This window comes from Camelina sativa, chromosome 2 (assembly GCF_030686135.1).
Source record: "Camelina sativa cultivar CO46 ecotype springtype chromosome 2, ASM3068613v1".
NCBI lineage: Eukaryota > Viridiplantae > Streptophyta > Magnoliopsida > Brassicales > Brassicaceae > Camelina > Camelina sativa.
Window position 1 is genome coordinate 5,299,187 of NC_141881.1, and position 18,430 is coordinate 5,317,616.

Sequence of the window (18,430 nt, forward strand, 5' to 3'; positions counted from 1 at the left end):
TTTTGTTCCAAGTCTCACAAGTTGTAGTGCGTCATAGCTTACGAATTAAGATTGAGACATGAAACAAGAGCACAAAGCAGAAAAAGATTAACCTGATCCGAAGGTGTGACAGATACAATGTCCTTTCTTCAAGCGTTTATTACTAAGCACAAGGCACACGCATTACATGTAAAGGGTTAAGGCAATTTTTAGGCGTTATATGCATCTCTCCCATTGCATTCAAAGATGAACAACAATTAACAGCAAAGGCAATATGCTGGCCAGCAAAATAACATCCTTGCATTACATATTGCTACACCAGTACGCATAGTGTTCATCTTTCCTATGGATGCTCACCAGACCACCGCATTGCAGACAGATAAAGCTGCTTCCGTCAGCAAAGGCATCGAGCATGATCTGTGACCTCCCGCTTTTTTCCAGGATAGATATGCCATGAACATCAGCTGTAACTGTTTCCTTGGTACCAAATAAGTCTTTTGATGATGTTGGCTCATGCCCGAGAGGTTGTGCTTCTGTAATGGCACACTCTGCAAATATAGAAGCCAGCTGATCCATACTAGCTGTTTCTTGGATTCTACGCTTGTAAAGTTCACGAGTACGGTTCAGAATCTGAAGTACTGCCTCATCTCCTCCTTGGGTTCTCATCGCCATCACGACCTGTTAAGAACAAGACAGACTGGCTCAGGGAAGGGTACTATAGAGAAAAATGTTCAATGCAGTCAGTCTCTATATACATAAAGTGAGTGAATGATCTTTGCCATTATACAAGTCTCACAAATCAGGTGCACGGGAAATCAAATCATGATTCCTAACACTCACAACCAATCCCAATTCAACAAGGAAGATACTTTATAGTATTGTGAAAGTCTAGAAGAGGAGGATAACATTTGAATTGCATACTCAAAACTAGCAATATAATTATGTTTACACTAAAATTCAAAATCTTAATAATAAAAAAGAGGTCATTATTCCTCTACAATTATATATATATATATATATATATATATATATATATATATCTTCTAATTATGAGATAGTCGATAAAGGGCGATATGATAGGGTTCAGACCAGTAAACTACTTCTTTTATTCAGTCCACCATAGAGGAGACTTGACGAAAGGGATGAAGGCGATGCTGTTGAATCTGTTGGCAAGTAGTTGAAGGGAATGGTTCAAACTCAATACACATTTGAGCTTTTGAATCCAAAGTTATAATAATGGTAACTAATGATAATATCACCCGAAAAAAAAAAAGCCAATCTATCTTAGTGATCCATCAAAACACAACAAAAGCCTCCAAAAACTATGTTATTCATCCTTATGCAAAAAAAACAAAAAAACAAAAAAATAAAAAAAATCAGCAAGCTAGTGGCAACTAATTTGATATTGCCATCTGCAGAATCTTAAACCAAATCAAACAACTAAAAATCTTGCGTAATCCAAACCGGGTAAACTACTTTATTGACTTCACCAGAGAAGGAAAAAAGACTAACAATAGCTTAAGCCAATTCTGACGAACCCTAATCAAAAGTCCAAAAAAGAAATACAGACCAAAAAAGTGACAGCTCCAAAGCAAAACCGAAAACGCATAGAACAAAAAAAAATGGGGGAAAAAATTAGGGTATGGAAGAGAGAAAATCGAAAATACCGCTTGAAGAGCTTGTGATGGCTCTCCTTGATCGACGAGCCTCCGAGCGGCGGAGAGGAAATCTCTGGCGGTGCCTGGTTTGTCGAGGATAAACGTCTCGGCGGAGTCCGTATCCATCATCTCCGTCTCGGGATCACCGTTCATGGCGTAATGCATCTGAAACTGGAGAGAGAGAATCCAAGAAAAAAGCAAAAAAAAAAAAGCCCAGAGGACGATTCTTGTGTCGCATTCCTTTAATTTCTTTCTCCGTACAAATTATTAATTCTAAACATTTTCAAGCAAACCAAAAAAAAAAAAAAAAGTTTTAAAACAAAATTAGAAATCGGAACATTTTTAAGCAGAAAAATATGATTTGGGATTGTTATTGGAAAGGTGATTTCTAAATCCATATGGAATTGTAAATTCTAGAAATCAAAATACATAGATTTTGAAATAACATGTTTTATCCTTGGATTTGAATCCTTCCATTTTACACTTTCAAATCCATACAAATCCATACAAATCCATTTAAAACATAATATAGATTTTGAAATCCAAAAACAAATCATTAAATGAATAACATGGGATTTAAACAAGTATTTGTAAATCATATAACCAATAACACATCATTTTGATAAGTATTTTAAAATCAATGATTGAATAACACATTATTTTTGTCTGGATTTCCAAATCCATTAAAATCATAGAACCAATAACCCTCTCTTAGGGATTTCTTTTTCAGAATAATTGGGTAGAAAATTCGTTTTAAAAAAGGCAATTGACAAAAATAGCAACATTTTTAGTTTTTGTTCCAAACTTAGCACACACTCCTTAATATGACAAAATTAGCACAACTTAATATTTTGGAGAATTATTATTAAAAATAATAAAACAGAGAAATATATAAAAACGTAGTAATCGTCGTCTTCCTTATACACAATACTAAAAAGTTTTCCTTTCCTTCTCGGCTTCTCCTCTCTCGTTGCAACACTTCTTCAATCTCAGATTTTAAACACAAGTCATGCTTGATTTTGGATTATGGATGTGAATCTCGATTCTCCATTATCGGATCTGGATTCAATTCTTAGGTCTGATTACTTAGAAACGAATGCTCCAATCCATATCTAACAGCTTTCCATCTCCTTTTCATCAGATCAAGTTTTTTTGCTAAGCTTTGTTGGATTTACTTCTTGATTTTTAATCAGTGATGAACTTGGTCAAGTAAATGAGTGTTGAGATGTTAATTTGAGTTCTGGTTTTGATTCAGTTGTTTTTGATTTTGTAGGATTTGTTTTAGATTGTTAAATCGAAGATGTCGACTGAATCATCAAGGGAAGAGAATGTTTACATGGCGAAATTAGCTGAACAAGCTGAACGTTATGAAGATTTATGAATGATTTCTTGAATTTCAGGAAGACCGTCATGAAAAGAAAAAAAGAGCATTAGGAAGGAGTCATTGACGTTTAGGAAGAACTCTTTGAAATTTAGGAAGAAGTCATTGATATTTAGGAAGATCTTCATAAAACATCATGTTGGATATTTCTATTTGCTACCTTTATTGTAAAACACCAATATGTGCACATAATCAAATCATTATACATCACTAATGAAGTAATATGTGATACAATAAAGCAAAACACATATAAAGAGATTTAGAAACACATTTTTAAAAAATTTAGGAAGGATTCCATAGCTTTTAGGAAGGTGTGCTTGAATTTTAGGAAGACCTTCCATAATGACGAACTCAACTTCCATTCAAGTGCCATTTTCCCATCTTCATCATCAACTCTCTGCTTTGTTCTTGAAATATTTAGGAAGATTTAGGAAAACTTCATTGATATTTAGGAAGATTTTCCTAAATATTCAGAAATCCCAGTAATGGTGATGACCAAACTAGATGATCATACTACGCCTCATCAGCACTACTAGTAAACTCCATAACAGACGAAGTATAAGCCGAAGACATCAAAATGATGAACTTTTACTCTTTACCAACTACTTTGTTCCCAATGACATTATATCAAACACTTGATATGCAACTACTTTGGTATCCAAATAAGAGAGAATAGAACTCAAATACACATTTCAGCTTCAAGATTACCCATGTTTTTCTACTTCATTCACAGTTAAGATTCTAATACCCAACAATTTAAGCCACCACTCATAATCAGATTTCACTCATTACCCAACAATCCCAACAGTTCAAATTTCATTCAATAACCAACAATTCCAATACCCAACATTTCATTCAGTAGAAGACAAACCCCAACGATCTGAGCGGAGGATAAGCTTCAAGTTCTCTTTCACTTCCTTCATCAACCACGACATCTCCGCTTCTACTTTCTCTTTTACATTCAAAAGCTCTGGTGGTGGTCTCAGTAGTAAGAACAAAAATATGTGATTCTTATTAATTAGTATCAATGAGTGGTGGTGGCAATCTCATCAACGGTGTTTGTCGTTGCTTTTTTTCATCGCCGTCCTTCTTCTTATTCTTCTTCTAATAACCATCACAATCCTCGACGACAGTAACAATGATGGAGCTACAAATAAAAATGTGAATCCAATTGGTGATGAGAATCTCTGATGAAGAAGAAGCTTTACCACCACAAGCTTCACTTTCACCGGAAGATCCACCTTCACCGGGAAGCTCCGCCTTCACCGAAAGCTTCGTCGGAACAAAAGCTCCGCCTTCAACATTGTAAAATTTAATAAATCAATAAATTAATATAAAATTGGAGATAATAATTCACTAATGCTACTTTTTGAATATTAGAAGATGTGTGCTAACTTTTGAACAAAAACTTAGATTAGTGCTAGTTTAGGGTATTTCTCTTTTAAAAATGCGATTTCAAAATTATCAGTAAAATGTATTAGTGACGCTAAATGTCAATTAGAGAAATAAATAAAAAGTTCTTAATATTATAATATTAAATATAATGCAAATCGTCTTACAATTTCTTTTTAGGATAATAAGCTAGTTTCCCAAAATAATTTTAGGTGTAAAATATGATACCTAAATTTTGAAAAATTTTAAAATTCAAATTAATTTATGTTTACATAAGTTTATTGTTTGTATATTATTTCATTAATCATGGTGGAGATAAAGAAAAAAAAAAAACAGAAAGATCGTTTTTGGAGGTTCAAAAAAAAAGAAGGAAAAGATGTATCTGAATCGTTTTTGTCAATTGGATTATAGTTTTGAATTACTAAAATTAGGATTCAAATTTAAATGGAAGAAAGGATTATAAAATTAGAGATTGTGAAATAGTATGGGTGAAGAAGAGCCCTCAAAACTATGTATCAACTAGCAACATAATGAGGTTAAAAAAGTCAAGGTGTTCGTGTTAATTTACTACATACTAGATAATGATCCACGTTGTACAGCGTCGAAAAATATTTACGTAAATTTAGATTTGTTTGCTACAAAATAATAATAAAAAAATATTTATTCTATACATTTTATAAAATTATATATTTAATTTATTTAATTTCATACTCCGATTTCGACTTACTACTATTTTGGTTTGGGTGCAATATCAAATTCGTTAATTATAAATTTAGTAAAGTTTAGAAAAAAAAACATGTATTGACATGTGATATGGTATTATAAATTGATGTGATTGTGTTTAGAGATATCAAAATACCAAATTTACAATAGTGATTGGTATTAATATTAATATCATAGCATTTATTGGTATAAAATATTAACATAAATATGTGAAAATTACAATTAGATTATGTATATGTATGTATATTGTCAACATTATACACTTAGAATTGTTTGCATAGTGAATATTGTGTATAAAAAAGTAAGTTTTAGCCAATTAAATAGTATGTTATTGTTTATTAAAATTTCTGAAATAATAAAGAAAATAATTTTGAAAATATCTTAATATATTTATTTAAGCAATGTTGTTAAAACTAATATAGAAAGGTATTGCCCGCGAACACTCTTAATCGCACTGGCTTCATCGCAACAACTTCAAGTCTGCAGATCTCTTCTTTCGCCAAATCGATTCTATTGTCCACAACTAAAGATGTCAAATGGGCATGTCCACGCCGAACGGACTGACCGTGATGGTCCCGTATTTTCAGTGATCCACCGCAGACAGGTCCGCCACCGGCGGCGAGCGACGTATCGATGCCCATGCCCGCCCCACTTAGCTTTGCTTACTAACGGGCATGCCCGCGGGCATCTTCTTCTTCTCCTCCACCAAGCTCTGAAGCTCAAGCTCTAGTCCGTACGACCGTACCTATACCGTGAACAACAACTATGCAATCTACACACGAAAAATATGAATCAGACTATCAAAAGCAGAAGAAAAAAATAGGATTAGGCCGTATGAAGATCTTCAATTCCACTAAAGGAAGTGATAACCGGTGAAAGAAAGAGTTTTACATATCAAAAACAAAAGCAATCGTAACTGGAACTTGTGGAAACAAGAAAATCTCGTAAAAATGACATCAACATAGCAAAACAAGTAGAACCATGTTCTGAAGAAAACACAATGAAACTTTCTTATGAACAATATATGTATATCTAAAGCTAGCTAGTAAAGAAAAAAAACACCTAGAATGTCACGAGTTCCAAGAGAAGAGGAGAAAGGTAACATACAATTTCAAAAGCTAGTATTCATGTCACGAGTTCTAAATTTATGGTCCAAGACATCAGAAACTGCTATTTCTATTATCTTTGCTGTGTTTTCTTCTTTTAATTTGTATTTCAAAAACATTGCAGCTAACAAAACGGTTGCCATGAGATTCACTGTGTCCTGCAATCCACAATGTTTGATTATATTACAACCGATTACATGAGTGGTTTTGCGTCAGTGTCATGTATATAAGATCGAGATGCAACCTTTCTGTAGTGTTTAAGATCAAGCATTCTCTCATCAACAAGCAATCACTTAGCAACTTATATGTCTTTACCTCACATCGAGGAAATAAGATGAACCATGGAACTTTTCTCTCAGTCTCAACCGTTTTTATGAAAATATTGGTTGTCATAAACCTCTGCTGCAACTCCAAAACAGCACAAATATGTGCAATCATTCCTCTCTGGTCCAGCTTCTCAGACATAATTCGATTCATCCCTAGATCACCTTGAACAATTTATATAATTTAGTAGACATGTTGAGGCTTTACACATATAACATCATAATTCTTTAATGAACTAGAGAAGTTAGAACCAAAGAATAATCCAGATAAACTATTGAAGACCACAAAATTTCAAAAAACCAACCCAATCAAAACTTACAACAAATATGAATTAATGAACTAATGAATCATCAAAACCTGAATCTCGGCTAAACTACAACAAAAAAGCAGACAAAGTACCTGTCGTGGCTACAAGATAGCTCTTCTTACACTCATGGCGGTAATTTTTCGGCTTGTAACGGCTTAGACTCATGGTGGCAATTCAGGTCAATTGATATGCCATCTCTCATTCTTTACCCAAATTCATAAGAATAATCTTCCAATTGATGGAGAATTCAAGATGAATTGACACAGGTTGGAAGAACCGAAGAAGACAAAAGATTCTTTGGACCAGCCGCAAATCCGCAATCGCAATCGGGCAAAAACCGCCTGACCCGCAAACCAAACAGGTCGAATCCGCGAGATCCGCTCTTTTTTGGGCATCAATTTAAAGGCCCAAGCCCGCCCTGCTAAATGACATATCATGCATGGCCCGCGGGCTTTTGGCCCGCGGGCTTTAGGCCCGTTTGACATCTCTATCCACAACAGAGCTTCAAGTTTTCGTGAGGCCAACCCTGAACTCTCCCTATCTCTTCTCCATCATTGGTTCTTTGGAGCACGTGCGGCGACGGCGACCACATAAAAAGACCTAATTCTAGATGTGATATGAAACTTCTTCCAGCTTCTGCTTTGGACGTTTTGAGTGCAATAATTCAAGATGGGTTAAGGCAGTTAATTTCTCAACCGTATCTCTGGTTTAATCCTAACTACTGGTTCATGTTGTGTTTCCTTTTAATTATGGATTTGTTTAATATTTTATCGGGCTTTCGTATTGGGCCTATGGCCTTGTAAACATTTGTTTTTTACTTTCCTAAGTTTTTAATTGAATGCCTTTAAAAAAAAAAATGGTGAAGCTAAGGCCATCATTATCGGGAGAACACATAGTGTGTTCTAAGCCCAAAATCTATATTATGAAAGATGGTCAACTCTCTTCACCTGAGTAACACATCAGTAATAGAGAGAGTGCCACTTGTCTATCCTTATTAAAAGCAAAGAGACATATTCATGTATTTTGTTCTTTTTTATATTACAAAAACAGTTTTAATATTTACATTAAAAAATTAGAGAGGCTTATAACATTTTTCAAAAAAGTAGATGCATCACCAAAAGACAAAAAAAGTATCGGGATTGAATCAAGAGCCACTTCTTCCTCTCAGCGTAAACCATGAATCTATGGATATATGGTTTAGGAGTTATAATTTTGTCAATAGTTTGAAGAGTTGCAGCAGTGATAGAGATATTTGTTAATATTGTAGAGAAATTCATGAAAGTTTGTCCTTAAATTTTTTTTTTTTTTTTGAAGAAGAAGATTGGAGTTTTGTTCACTATCAAATGGAAGATAATTGAATAAAATTGTAGAATGTTGGTTTAGCAGAATACAGAGACTAAGAGGAAGGGGTTTTCATATTCTAATATTTAGAAGTTGTCAAAAATAAAATTAAATGAAATTCTTATAAAAAAAAAAAATATTCTAGAGTTATATTCAAGAAATTGAAGAGCTTTCTATTAGATATAATTAATAAATATAACAAGCTGCAATCTTGATAAATTAAAATGTTAGTATTTCATAGTATATAACTGAGAAGCTAAAAAACTCTTTGTTACAAAATATGCATCTTTAGATCAAGCTTTCATTTGGAATATATTTTTTAGAATTTTAAGACAAGAATTGTAAAATGGTTAAGCTGTCAAAATAAAGTTGTCTATGCATGTATCTAATAATTCAATTGCAAAATGAAAAAACCTATTTGAAGTATTAAAAAATATCAAAATCAAATTATACTTTTCAAGATTTCCACAATTAAAAAATAGATAAACTCTACATAAAAAATCAAATTAGTAGCAAAATTGTTTAAAAAGCGGTAAGCTACAAGCCCGCGCATAGCACGGGTATTCATCTAGTAATTAATAAAATAGTGAATAGTGGGCTTAGATCAATTTTTTTGTTCTTGAATGAGAACTGATTTAAGCCCAGTTCTCTTTCGACGTGGCTTCACGTGATTGGGCGAGATTTTGTGCAAAGAAAGAAAAATATGGCGACTGCGGAAGAGTCGAAGTTGTCTCTGGCGAATTCGTTCGGTTATGTCGTTCTCGGCGGAATGTTTGATCGATTACACGATGGGCATCGAATGTTCCTTAAGGTAAATTGGGTTTTAATTTTCTTTGATTAATTACAAAAGAAGAACCTTTGAACATCTTTGCTAAAAAGTCTGAAACTTTTTTGATGAGTTGTTTCGAGGGCTTATTTCATTCAAGGATTCGCACACTCGAATTTGATCATGTTCTTGATCTGGGTTTATATAATATGATGCTCTTACTTAAATTCGATTAGTGTAAAGTTGGAAAGTTTCAATCTTTGGTCTCTCTCTGAAATTGATTTGATAAGTTTGTTTCAATTGGGACAACTTGTATCTTTGGTTCTATTGTTTTGATTCAGTCTTTGAGCTTTCAAAGTATGTTGATGTTTCTCTGTTTTATTGTAAATCTTGGTGGAGGCTGTTCTGAGACAATTTGGTGGAGGTGGTGGTTATGGAGGTTCAGACACTCTAATTACTGACGAGGAAGAGTTACATCGGCATCAGAATCTTGAGAAGCTTTACATCTCAACACACTCTGCTAAGGTTTTTTCCAGCTTCAACTATCCCATTCTCTTTCTTTTTCATTGTAAGAAAGAAACCCTCAACTTTTACTTCTTCTTCTTCTCAGCATTTTCAACGCGATATTGTTCGTGGTGTACAAGGATATATCATTACATGATCCAAACAAGTCAAAATAGGTTATTTTCTTTATGTCTCTAGTTTCTGTTTCAAGATTCATATAATCGTATTTTCTTATTTGTTTTGTTGGCGGTTAGGTATTAAGTTGTGTGAGGATAGTAGGAAATATGGTTCGGATAATACATGTACTAGTGGTAATACACTAACAAGAGCTTCACTCAGCTTCGCAAATGCTCGAGCCTTGATGGAGAAAGAGCGCGGAAATCTCTTGAAGACTCTTGGCACACAGGTTTCATAACCCTTTAATTTTGTCAATATCTATGCTGTTTTTATTTGCAACATAGCTAAGATTTTTCATGATGAAGTTATTAGGTCGCTGAGCCACTGAGGTCAATGGTAATGGGAGCTCCATTGGAAGATGCTCGACATCTAGCACAATGGTATGATGGGATGCGACAAGAAGCTGAAACTCAGGTACTCAGCTGCTATGCTTCTGACACCAAATTGTGTTTCTTTCCTTACATAGTTTTACTTGAACCTACGTAGACTATCGAAGTATCAAGACGGCAAGCTAAAGTTAGAAAGAATCCTGGTAATCCGGAACTGATTGTGACCTCCTGATGCATTTTAAGATCTTCAATCATCATCACTTGAACCAATCTTTCTTGGACATGCTTGTGCAGATTGAAGTTGTGGAAATAGTTTATGATGGATCGAGTGGAAATAAGATAAGTTCGAGTACCCTGAGGAAGTTGGAGGCTGAGAAAGCCGAGAAACTAAAACAACACGCAGAAGAAAAAACATTATAAACTCATCATGCTTAAACTCTACTTTGTTTGTAACATAATACACTTATGTATACTTCAAAATGCTGTAAATTGTGTTGGATAAGCTTGAATTAGCTTGAGGCTAAAGTCAAGTATATTTAGAAGAAAAGCTAAATATACATATTTGTGGTTTAGGAAATATTTAATAAGTTTGTTTTTCAATTAGGTTTTGGAAATTAGCAAAGAGTGCTTCTCTATATAAAGTGTTGCAGGGTGTTGCAGCACATACAGTTTTTGAGAGAGAGATTGTGTTTGTGAGAGATTGAGAGAAAGTTTTTCTTAAAGGTTTTGAGTGAGTTTCCTTTGAGATTAATAAAGAGAGTTATTCTTTATTTTGAGTTCTTAAACAATCTTTTGCAAACTAGATTTGGTATCAGAGCTTTAGGTTCAGAAGCTTTCAACCGAAAACATGAGTGAATTGGTTCCTGCAACTAATCGACCAAAGTAAGGAGGTCCTTCATCGATCCAATGTCCGATGTTGAGCAATACGAACTACACCGTCTGGGCTATGCGGATGGAGGCTACGCTTCGGGTACACAAAGTCTGGGAAACCATCAATCCCGGTTCTGCTGATAAAGGAAAGAATGATCTAACTCGAGCCCTTCTGTTCCAATCCATACCCGAGGCGCTGATACTCCAAGTTGGTAAACAGGAGACTGCAAAAGCTGTGTGGGATGCAATCAAAGCAAGAAACCTTGGTGCTGAGCGAGTAAGAGAAACAAGGTTACAAACCCTCATGGCTGAGTTTGATAGGCTGAATATGAAAGAAAGTGACACAATCGACGACTTTGTTGGGAGGATCTCTGAAATTTCAACAAAATCAGCATTGTTGGGTGAAGAAATTGAAGAATCAAAGATAGTGAAGAAGTTTCTCAAGAGCTTACCTCGCAAGAAATACATCCATATCATCGCATCTCTTGAGCAAATTCTAGACCTTAAGACAGCAAGCTTTAAAGACATAGTAGGAAGATTAAAAACCTATGAAGAAAGAGTTTACGATGAAGAAGACTCACATGAAGATCAGAGCAAGCTCATGTATGCGAACTCCTACACGCAGCAATCTCACGAAGGAGGAAGAGGCCGAGGTCAATGGCGAGGCCGCGGAAGAGGAAGAGGAAGATATGGATACTAACAGAGGGAACAGAGGGATAAGTCGAAGATCACTTGTTACAGGTGTGACAAGCAAGGGCACTATGCATCTGAATGTCCAGATCGGCTACTTAAGTTGATTAAGCTTCAAGAAACACAATACAATGCAGGAGAAGACACTCAAGAAGCCGAATCTCTCATGATGCATGAGATAGTGTACCTTAACGAGAAGAATGTGAAGCCGACTGAGCTGGAAAACTGTTCAGACAAAGACTGGTATTTGGACAATGGTGCTAGTAACCATATGACAGGAAATCGAGCTTGGTTTTACAAGCTTAATGAGTCAATCAGAGGAAAGGTTAAATTTGGCGATGATTCTCAAGTTGACATCAAAGGAAAGGGTTCTATCTCGTTCATAACCAAAGGAGGAGAAAAGAAATTACTAGCAGATGTCTATTACATACCAGATCTAAGAAGCAATATCATAAGCTTAGGACAAGCTACTGAGTCAGGGTGTGATGTTAGGATGAGAGAAGATCATCTAACTCTTCATGATCTCGAAGGAAATTTACTAGTAAAGGCAAAACGATCAACAAACAGGTTGTACTAGGTTGCTATGGAAATCGAGAACAAGAAGTGTCTCCAAATCGAAGCAATAAGCGGATCAACATTATGGCATGCTCGCTTAGGACACATCAGTTTTGAAACCATGAAATCAATGGTAGCCAAAGAATTGGTCATCGGAATCTCGAATGTGCTGATACAAAAGGAAACCTGTGTATCCTGTTTACTTGGGAAGCAAACAAGACAAGCCTTCCCTAAGGCAACATCTTATCGCGCATCTCAGGCTTTGGAGCTCATCCACGGTGATCTTTGTGGACCTATCTCACCCTCCACAGCTGCACAGAAGAGATACATCTTTGTTCTTATAGATGACCACTCCCGCTATATGTGGACAATACTCTTAAAGGAGAAAAGCGAGGCGTTTGAAAAGTTTAGGAACTTCAAGAAAACAGTCGAACAAGAGAATGGAACCAACATCAAAACGCTAAGGACAGACAGAGGAGGAGAATTTATGTCTCAAGAGTTTCAATTATTCTGTGAGCAAGAAGGAATTCTAAGGCATTTAAATGCTCCATACACACCACAGCAGAATGGAGTTGTTGAGAGAAGAAATAGAACTTTGTTGGAGATGACAAGAAGCATATTAAAACACATGAGTATGCCTAATTACTTGTGGGGAGAAGCTGTTAGACATTCAACCTACCTCATAAACAGAGTGCAGACAAGATCCTTGAACAATCAAACACCTTATGAAGCGCTTAAAGGAAGAAAGCCAAATATCGAACACCTTCGAGTCTTTGGATGTGTAGGATACGCAAGGATTGAAGCACCACACCTGAAAAAATTGGATGACAGGTCTAAACCACTAGTCTATCTCGAAACAGAGCCCGGTTCTAAAGCTTACCGACTGTTAGACCCAACTGTTCGAAGAATCATGGTGAGCAGAGATGTATTCTTTGACGAAAACAAAAGATGGAACTGGAACACAGCAAACGCCTTGAATCATGAAAGACCAGGAGAGTTCACAATTAGCTTTGGAGAGTTTGGGAACAATGGAATCAGAGATAATAATGAGAGAACAGAGGAAGATGAAAACAGAGCAAGCAATGAAGAAGATGACATCGAAGAAGAAGAAGAAGACTTGCTACCTGAATCGACTCCACTTATTTCTTCTGGTCCTGAACCAGAAAACCAGACGACTGAGCTAGTATTACGACGATCATCAAGACAGAGCACCAAACCAAGTTACTTAAGTGATTACGTACTCTTGGCAGAAGTTGAGGCTGAACATCTTCTATTGTCGATTAACGAAGAGCCCTGGGATTTTAGAGAAGCAAACAAGCATGAAGAATGGAGAGAAGCATGTGAAGAGGAAATCTCGTCGATAGTTAAAAACAAAACCTGGACTTTAGTTGATCTTCCTGTTGGTGTGAGGCCAATCGGATTGAAGTGGGTGTTTAAAGTTAAACGCAACTCTGATGGTTCCATAAACAAGTACAAAGCGAGACTTGTGGCAAAGGGCTACGTACAAAGACATGGAGTAGATTTTGATGAGGTATTTGCTCCAGTTGCTCGCATTGAGACAATCAGACTCATTCTTGCCTTAGCTGCAACAAACAAATGGGGAAGTGCATCACCTTGATGTAAAAACTGCCTTATTACATGGAGAATTGAAAAAGGATGTGTTTGTTAGCCAACCTGAGGGATTTGTGATAAGAGGAAGTGAGGGAAAAGTGTATAAACTACACAAAGCTCTATATGGATTAAGACAAGCTCCTCGCGCTTGGAACACAAAGTTAAACTCAATTCTGAGAGAATTGAATTTTGAGCGATGTTTGAAGGAGCCATCTCTGTACAGAAAGCAGGTGGAGGAAAGTCTTCTTCTTGTAGCTGTTTACGTCGATGATCTACTTGTCACTGGTTCGGATTTGCGGTTAATACATGAATTCAAGAAGGGTATGGCTGAAAAATTTGAGATGAGCGACTTAGGTAAACTCACTTATTATCTTGATATTGAAGTTTGTCAAGGAAACAATGGGATTACATTAAACCAAGAACGCTATGCAATGAAGATCCTAGAAGAAGGTGGAATGAGTGAGTGTAATGCGGTTTGCACTCCAATGATCTCGGGTTTGGAGCTGTCAAAAGATGAAGCAGAGAGTCGCATTGATGAGAAGGATTACAGGAGGAAAATCGGGTGCCTGCGATACTTACTTCATACTCGGCCTGACCTTTCTTTTTGTGTGGGTGTGTTAAGCAGGTACATGCACGAGCCAAGAGAATCACATGGCAAGGCTCTAAAGCAGGTTTTAAGATATCTCCGGGGTACGCTCTGTTATGGTCTTCACTTTAGGCAAGGAGCTGAGCTAGGTTTGGTGGGCTATAGTGATAGTAGTCATTGTGTAGACAAAGATGATGGAAGAAGCACGGGTGGACACATTTTTTATCTCAATGAATGTCCGATTACTTGGAGTTCACATAAGCAACAAGTTGTGCGTTGTCTTCGTGTGAAGCCGAATTCATGGCAGCTACCGAGGCTGCTAAACAAGCAATTTGGTTACAAGAACTTCTTGCAGAGATTGTTTGGAGTGAGTGTGCGAAGGTTACATTACGAGTTGATAACAAGTCTGCTATTGCCCTTACCAAGAATCCAGTCTTTCATGGACGCAGTAAACACATCCATCGGAAATTTCATTTCATATGAGAGTGTGTTGAGCATGAACAAATTGAAGTTGAACATGTCCCGGGTAATGAGCAAAGGGCAGACATATTGACTAAAGCACTTGGAAGAATCAAGTTCAAGGAGATGAGAGATCTCATTGGAATTCAAAATGCACAAGGAGTGTCAAAAGAAGACTTCAAGCTTAAGGGGGAGAATGTTGGATAAGCTTGAATTAGCTTGAGGCTAAAGTCAAGTATATTTAGGAGAAAAGCTAAATATACATATTTGTGGTTTAGGAAATATTTAATAAGTTAGTTTTCCAATTTGGTTTTGGAAATTAGCAAAGAGTGCTTCTCTATATAAAGTGTTGCAGGGTGTTGCAGCACATATAGTTTTTGAGAGAGAGATTGTGTTTGTGAGAGATTGAGAGAAAGTTTTTCTTAAAGGTTTTGAGTGAGTTTCCTTTGAGATTAATAAAGAGAGTTATTCTTTATTTTGAGTTCTTAAACAATCTTTTGCAAACTAGAAATTGTAATATGTTTAAAAATATTATATTATTAAATCTTATGATCTTAAACATGTTCTCCCAATAACTAACTTTTTAAGAAAAGTTCTTAACTAATGATCTTACATTATTTTCACAATATTTATACTCTAAGAACACCCAAAACTATTTTCTCTATAAAAATGCCCTAACACTTAAAAATGACAAACATACATATTTCGAACGGGTCCTAAAGCAGGAATGAAACGAGTAAACAACGGTAAAGAAACACCGATCATGCTCGCCACTAAGATGGACGAGATTGCTATGAGTTTAAGCTTTTATGCTATTTTGTTGTTGTGACATGCTGAGTCTCCAATATCAGCTTAGCACTCGCTTACATCTGCGTTTTCGGTGTTACCCGCAAGAGAGGTTAATGAAAAGGATAGAAGGAGAATAGTAATGGTGAGGAGTTTAGAACACGATTTAGAAGAAGCCATTGAAAAAAAGAACAAGCTTCTTCTTGTTTTTTTTTTTTAAAGAGAGACTGATATCGTTTCAAATTTATAAAGATTCTTCTAACACAAAAACAAAAAGACTTGTGGACAGCATGGGTTGATTTTTAGTCAGAAAGGATCACAGATTGACAAGAAAAACTGAAATGAATGGAAAAAGGTCAAAAAAAAAAAAAAAAAAAAAACCAATTAAAGTAAAATGAGTCCATTTAGGTTTGGGCCTTTACTAAAAATCTGAACTATAGTAGTTCTCTCTGGTCCATCCTCCTCTATAGTCACCACCACCACAAAGTTCGTAGAGAGACAGAGAGATGTCGGGCTGTGTGCATTGTATTTCTCCGCCGCCGGTGACCTTGTACACGTCTCGTACCTCTCCTTCATCAGCTTCACGGTCATCCTTCTCTTTTTCCGGCGATGCCGTCCACTCTCTTTACCGTGTCCGACGTGTTACCAGATCTCCATCGATGATTTCCCCCAAATTTCAGGTGGATGGTTGTTATGAGCTTGAATTTTTGAATGCGTTTGAGTTTCATCATCCGCGAGCTTTTAATTATGGATTGTGTTTTTTTTTTTTTGGTTGTTGTGTGGAAGGAAATATAGATTGTGGCGGCTGAGAAAGCGAAGCCTCTGAAAATTATGATATCAGGAGCTCCTGCTTCTGGTAAAGGTACACAATGCGAGCTGATTACTCAAAAAGTAAGCTTTTTTTTTTTTTTTTTTTTGGCTACTAATCCAATTCATTTTATGATCGATTTTGTCAATGATCTTAATTTAGGCCAACCATAGCATTGCATGAGTTGACTTAGGGCTTTCTCTAGTCATGATTTCAAGCATTAAACTAGTTCTTGGATGTTGAGTGCGATTTAGTAATGATCTTTTATCAAGAGGTTAACATTGATATGAACTTCAGTTATTGTGTCTCTGGTGTTAAGTGGAGACTACAAGTTTAAGAGGCACTTTTGCTACTCATTTCTTGTACTTTTAGGTTCTGTTTCCATGGAAGACTTCATGCTTTTTAGGTTACCCTTTTGTTACTACTTCTCTTTGGTGCATGAAATACTCTCATCATGAAACAGAAACAGAAGCAGATTGAGATTTTCTTCTTTTCTCGGTATGCAGTATGGTTTGGTGCATATCTCTGCTGGAGATTTGCTGAGGGCTGAAATCGCTTCTGGAAGTGAGAATGGAAGACTGGCTAAAGAATTTATGGAGAAAGGACAACTGGTCCCTGATGAAATAGTTGTAATGATGGTCAAAGATCGTTTGTCGCAGAAAGATTCAGAGCAAACTGGATGGCTTTTGGATGGATATCCTAGGAGCTCATCACAGGGAAAAGCTCTTAAGGGGTTTGGATTCCAGCCTGATCTTTTCATTGTCCTGGAAGTAAGCACTCTTCTTTTTCTAATCTTCATTATCTCTCATCTCTGGGCTTCTTCTTACAACTTACTAGTTAGCAATACATCTAACTTCAACGTGATGGGTTAACTTTTACTTCTTTGGACCAGAGATTCTGTAACAGATTGCTGAAAAGTTTTATTCTGGTAAATTCGGACAACTGATAATGTAGGTCCCCGTTAGCTAATTTATCTTTTGTGTAAGACGTTTTAATTTAGAGTCAGCCACATTGCCTTTTACTCTTTATCCTATGAATGGGTATGGACTCATTTGATTTACACCTACCCTGCTTTTGGAACAGGTTCCTGAAAATATTCTAATTGAAAGAGTTGTTGGGCGTCGATTGGATCCTGTCACGGGAAAGATCTACCACATGAAGTATTCTCCTCCAGAGACTGAAGAGATTGCTGCTAGACTCACCCAACGGTTTGATGATACTGAAGAGAAGGCAAGTCTATACTTCTTTTATAGTTCTAGGTCTCTTGATAGTTTACCCATGCAGTCATTATTTCTCACTTATGAAACTCTCTCTTGGTCCAATTATGTCTCTGATTTTTTTTTTTTTTCCTCTCTAGGCAAAACTGCGGCTAAAGACTCATAACCAAAATGTGACAGATGTGCTTTCTATGTACGACGATATAACTATTAAGGCATGAGATCTCTCATTCACACCCTTTACATTTCGGTTTTGCTATCTCTTCTCTAATGAGTTTCGTAAAGCAAAATGGCTCCTCATTTATTATTATCATCCAGATTGAGGGAAACCGTTCAAAAGACCAAGTGTTTGCCCAGATCGACACTGCCCTGTCTGAATTGCTCCAACAGAGAAACACCGCTCCAAGTTCACTATTAAGCTGAATCATTCTTGGTACAAACCTGAGGAAGTGTTTGCCCGTATCGATACTGCTCCGTCTCAATTGCTTCAACAGATGATGTTCACTCTGAAGTTGAATCATTCTTGGCAAGACCTAACCAGCGGTAAATATACCCTATTACATTCATCAAATTCGGTTGATAACACTTGTATTGCAATAACACTCTTTTTTGTTGTTAGTAAGACAATGTATGTCTACCTCAAACCTCAGAAATATGCCACCTTCTTATAATCTGTAGATTTACTGAAAAGAACCCAATGTGTTGTCTTGTTACAAATGACAACCATGAAGAATAGAACTGGTGTACTAAGTGAGTTTTAGGACTTTGAAATTTTCTTATGTTTTTTCGTATCAGTCAATTTTTGACCGCTGGCGTCTAATTTCAACTCGACAATGGTAAACCAAATTATGCAGCAACCCT

General features: G+C 36.2%; 2 protein-coding genes and 1 long non-coding RNA gene across 6 annotated transcripts; 1 reads left to right on the forward strand and 2 right to left on the reverse strand.

Moving 5' to 3' along the window:
• Positions 1 to 68: 68 nt before the first annotated feature.
• On the reverse strand, positions 69 to 2,125 carry LOC104722541 (uncharacterized). The gene is made up of 2 exons (XM_010440732.3): positions 1,647 to 2,125; positions 69 to 657 (listed from the first exon to the last, which is right to left on the reverse strand). Exons 1-2 carry the CDS (start codon positions 1,800 to 1,802, stop codon positions 283 to 285), a joined length of 531 nt encoding a protein of 176 aa, XP_010439034.1. The 5' UTR covers positions 1,803 to 2,125; the 3' UTR covers positions 69 to 282.
• Positions 2,126 to 5,501: 3,376 nt separating this feature from the next.
• LOC104722516 (uncharacterized) lies at positions 5,502 to 7,142 on the reverse strand. Of its 2 annotated transcripts, none has more exons than XR_002034913.2 (3): positions 6,963 to 7,142; positions 6,555 to 6,727; positions 5,502 to 5,905 (listed from the first exon to the last, which is right to left on the reverse strand). It is a non-coding gene; the product is annotated as an uncharacterized LOC104722516 (long non-coding RNA). The 2 variants fall into 2 exon arrangements; XR_015573651.1 differs by lacking the exon at positions 5,502 to 5,905 and adding an exon at positions 5,949 to 6,397 and having other exon boundaries at positions 6,484 to 6,727; positions 6,963 to 7,103.
• Positions 7,143 to 15,825: 8,683 nt separating this feature from the next.
• LOC109124657 (adenylate kinase 2, chloroplastic) lies at positions 15,826 to 18,259 on the forward strand. Of its 3 annotated transcripts, XR_015577730.1 has the most exons (7): positions 15,883 to 16,224; positions 16,340 to 16,435; positions 16,859 to 17,122; positions 17,245 to 17,302; positions 17,436 to 17,582; positions 17,710 to 17,784; positions 17,888 to 18,259. XR_015577730.1 is itself a non-coding variant. In XM_087480806.1 (6 exons), exons 1-6 carry the CDS (start codon positions 16,051 to 16,053, stop codon positions 17,990 to 17,992), a joined length of 861 nt encoding a protein of 286 aa, XP_087336932.1. In that variant the 5' UTR covers positions 15,826 to 16,050; the 3' UTR covers positions 17,993 to 18,259. The 3 variants fall into 3 exon arrangements, 2 of the variants coding, with proteins under 2 accessions (XP_087336932.1, XP_087336936.1); XM_087480806.1 differs by lacking the exon at positions 17,245 to 17,302 and having other exon boundaries at positions 15,826 to 16,224; XM_087480810.1 differs by lacking the exon at positions 17,245 to 17,302 and having other exon boundaries at positions 15,965 to 16,224; positions 16,331 to 16,435.
• Positions 18,260 to 18,430: the final 171 nt, after the last annotated feature.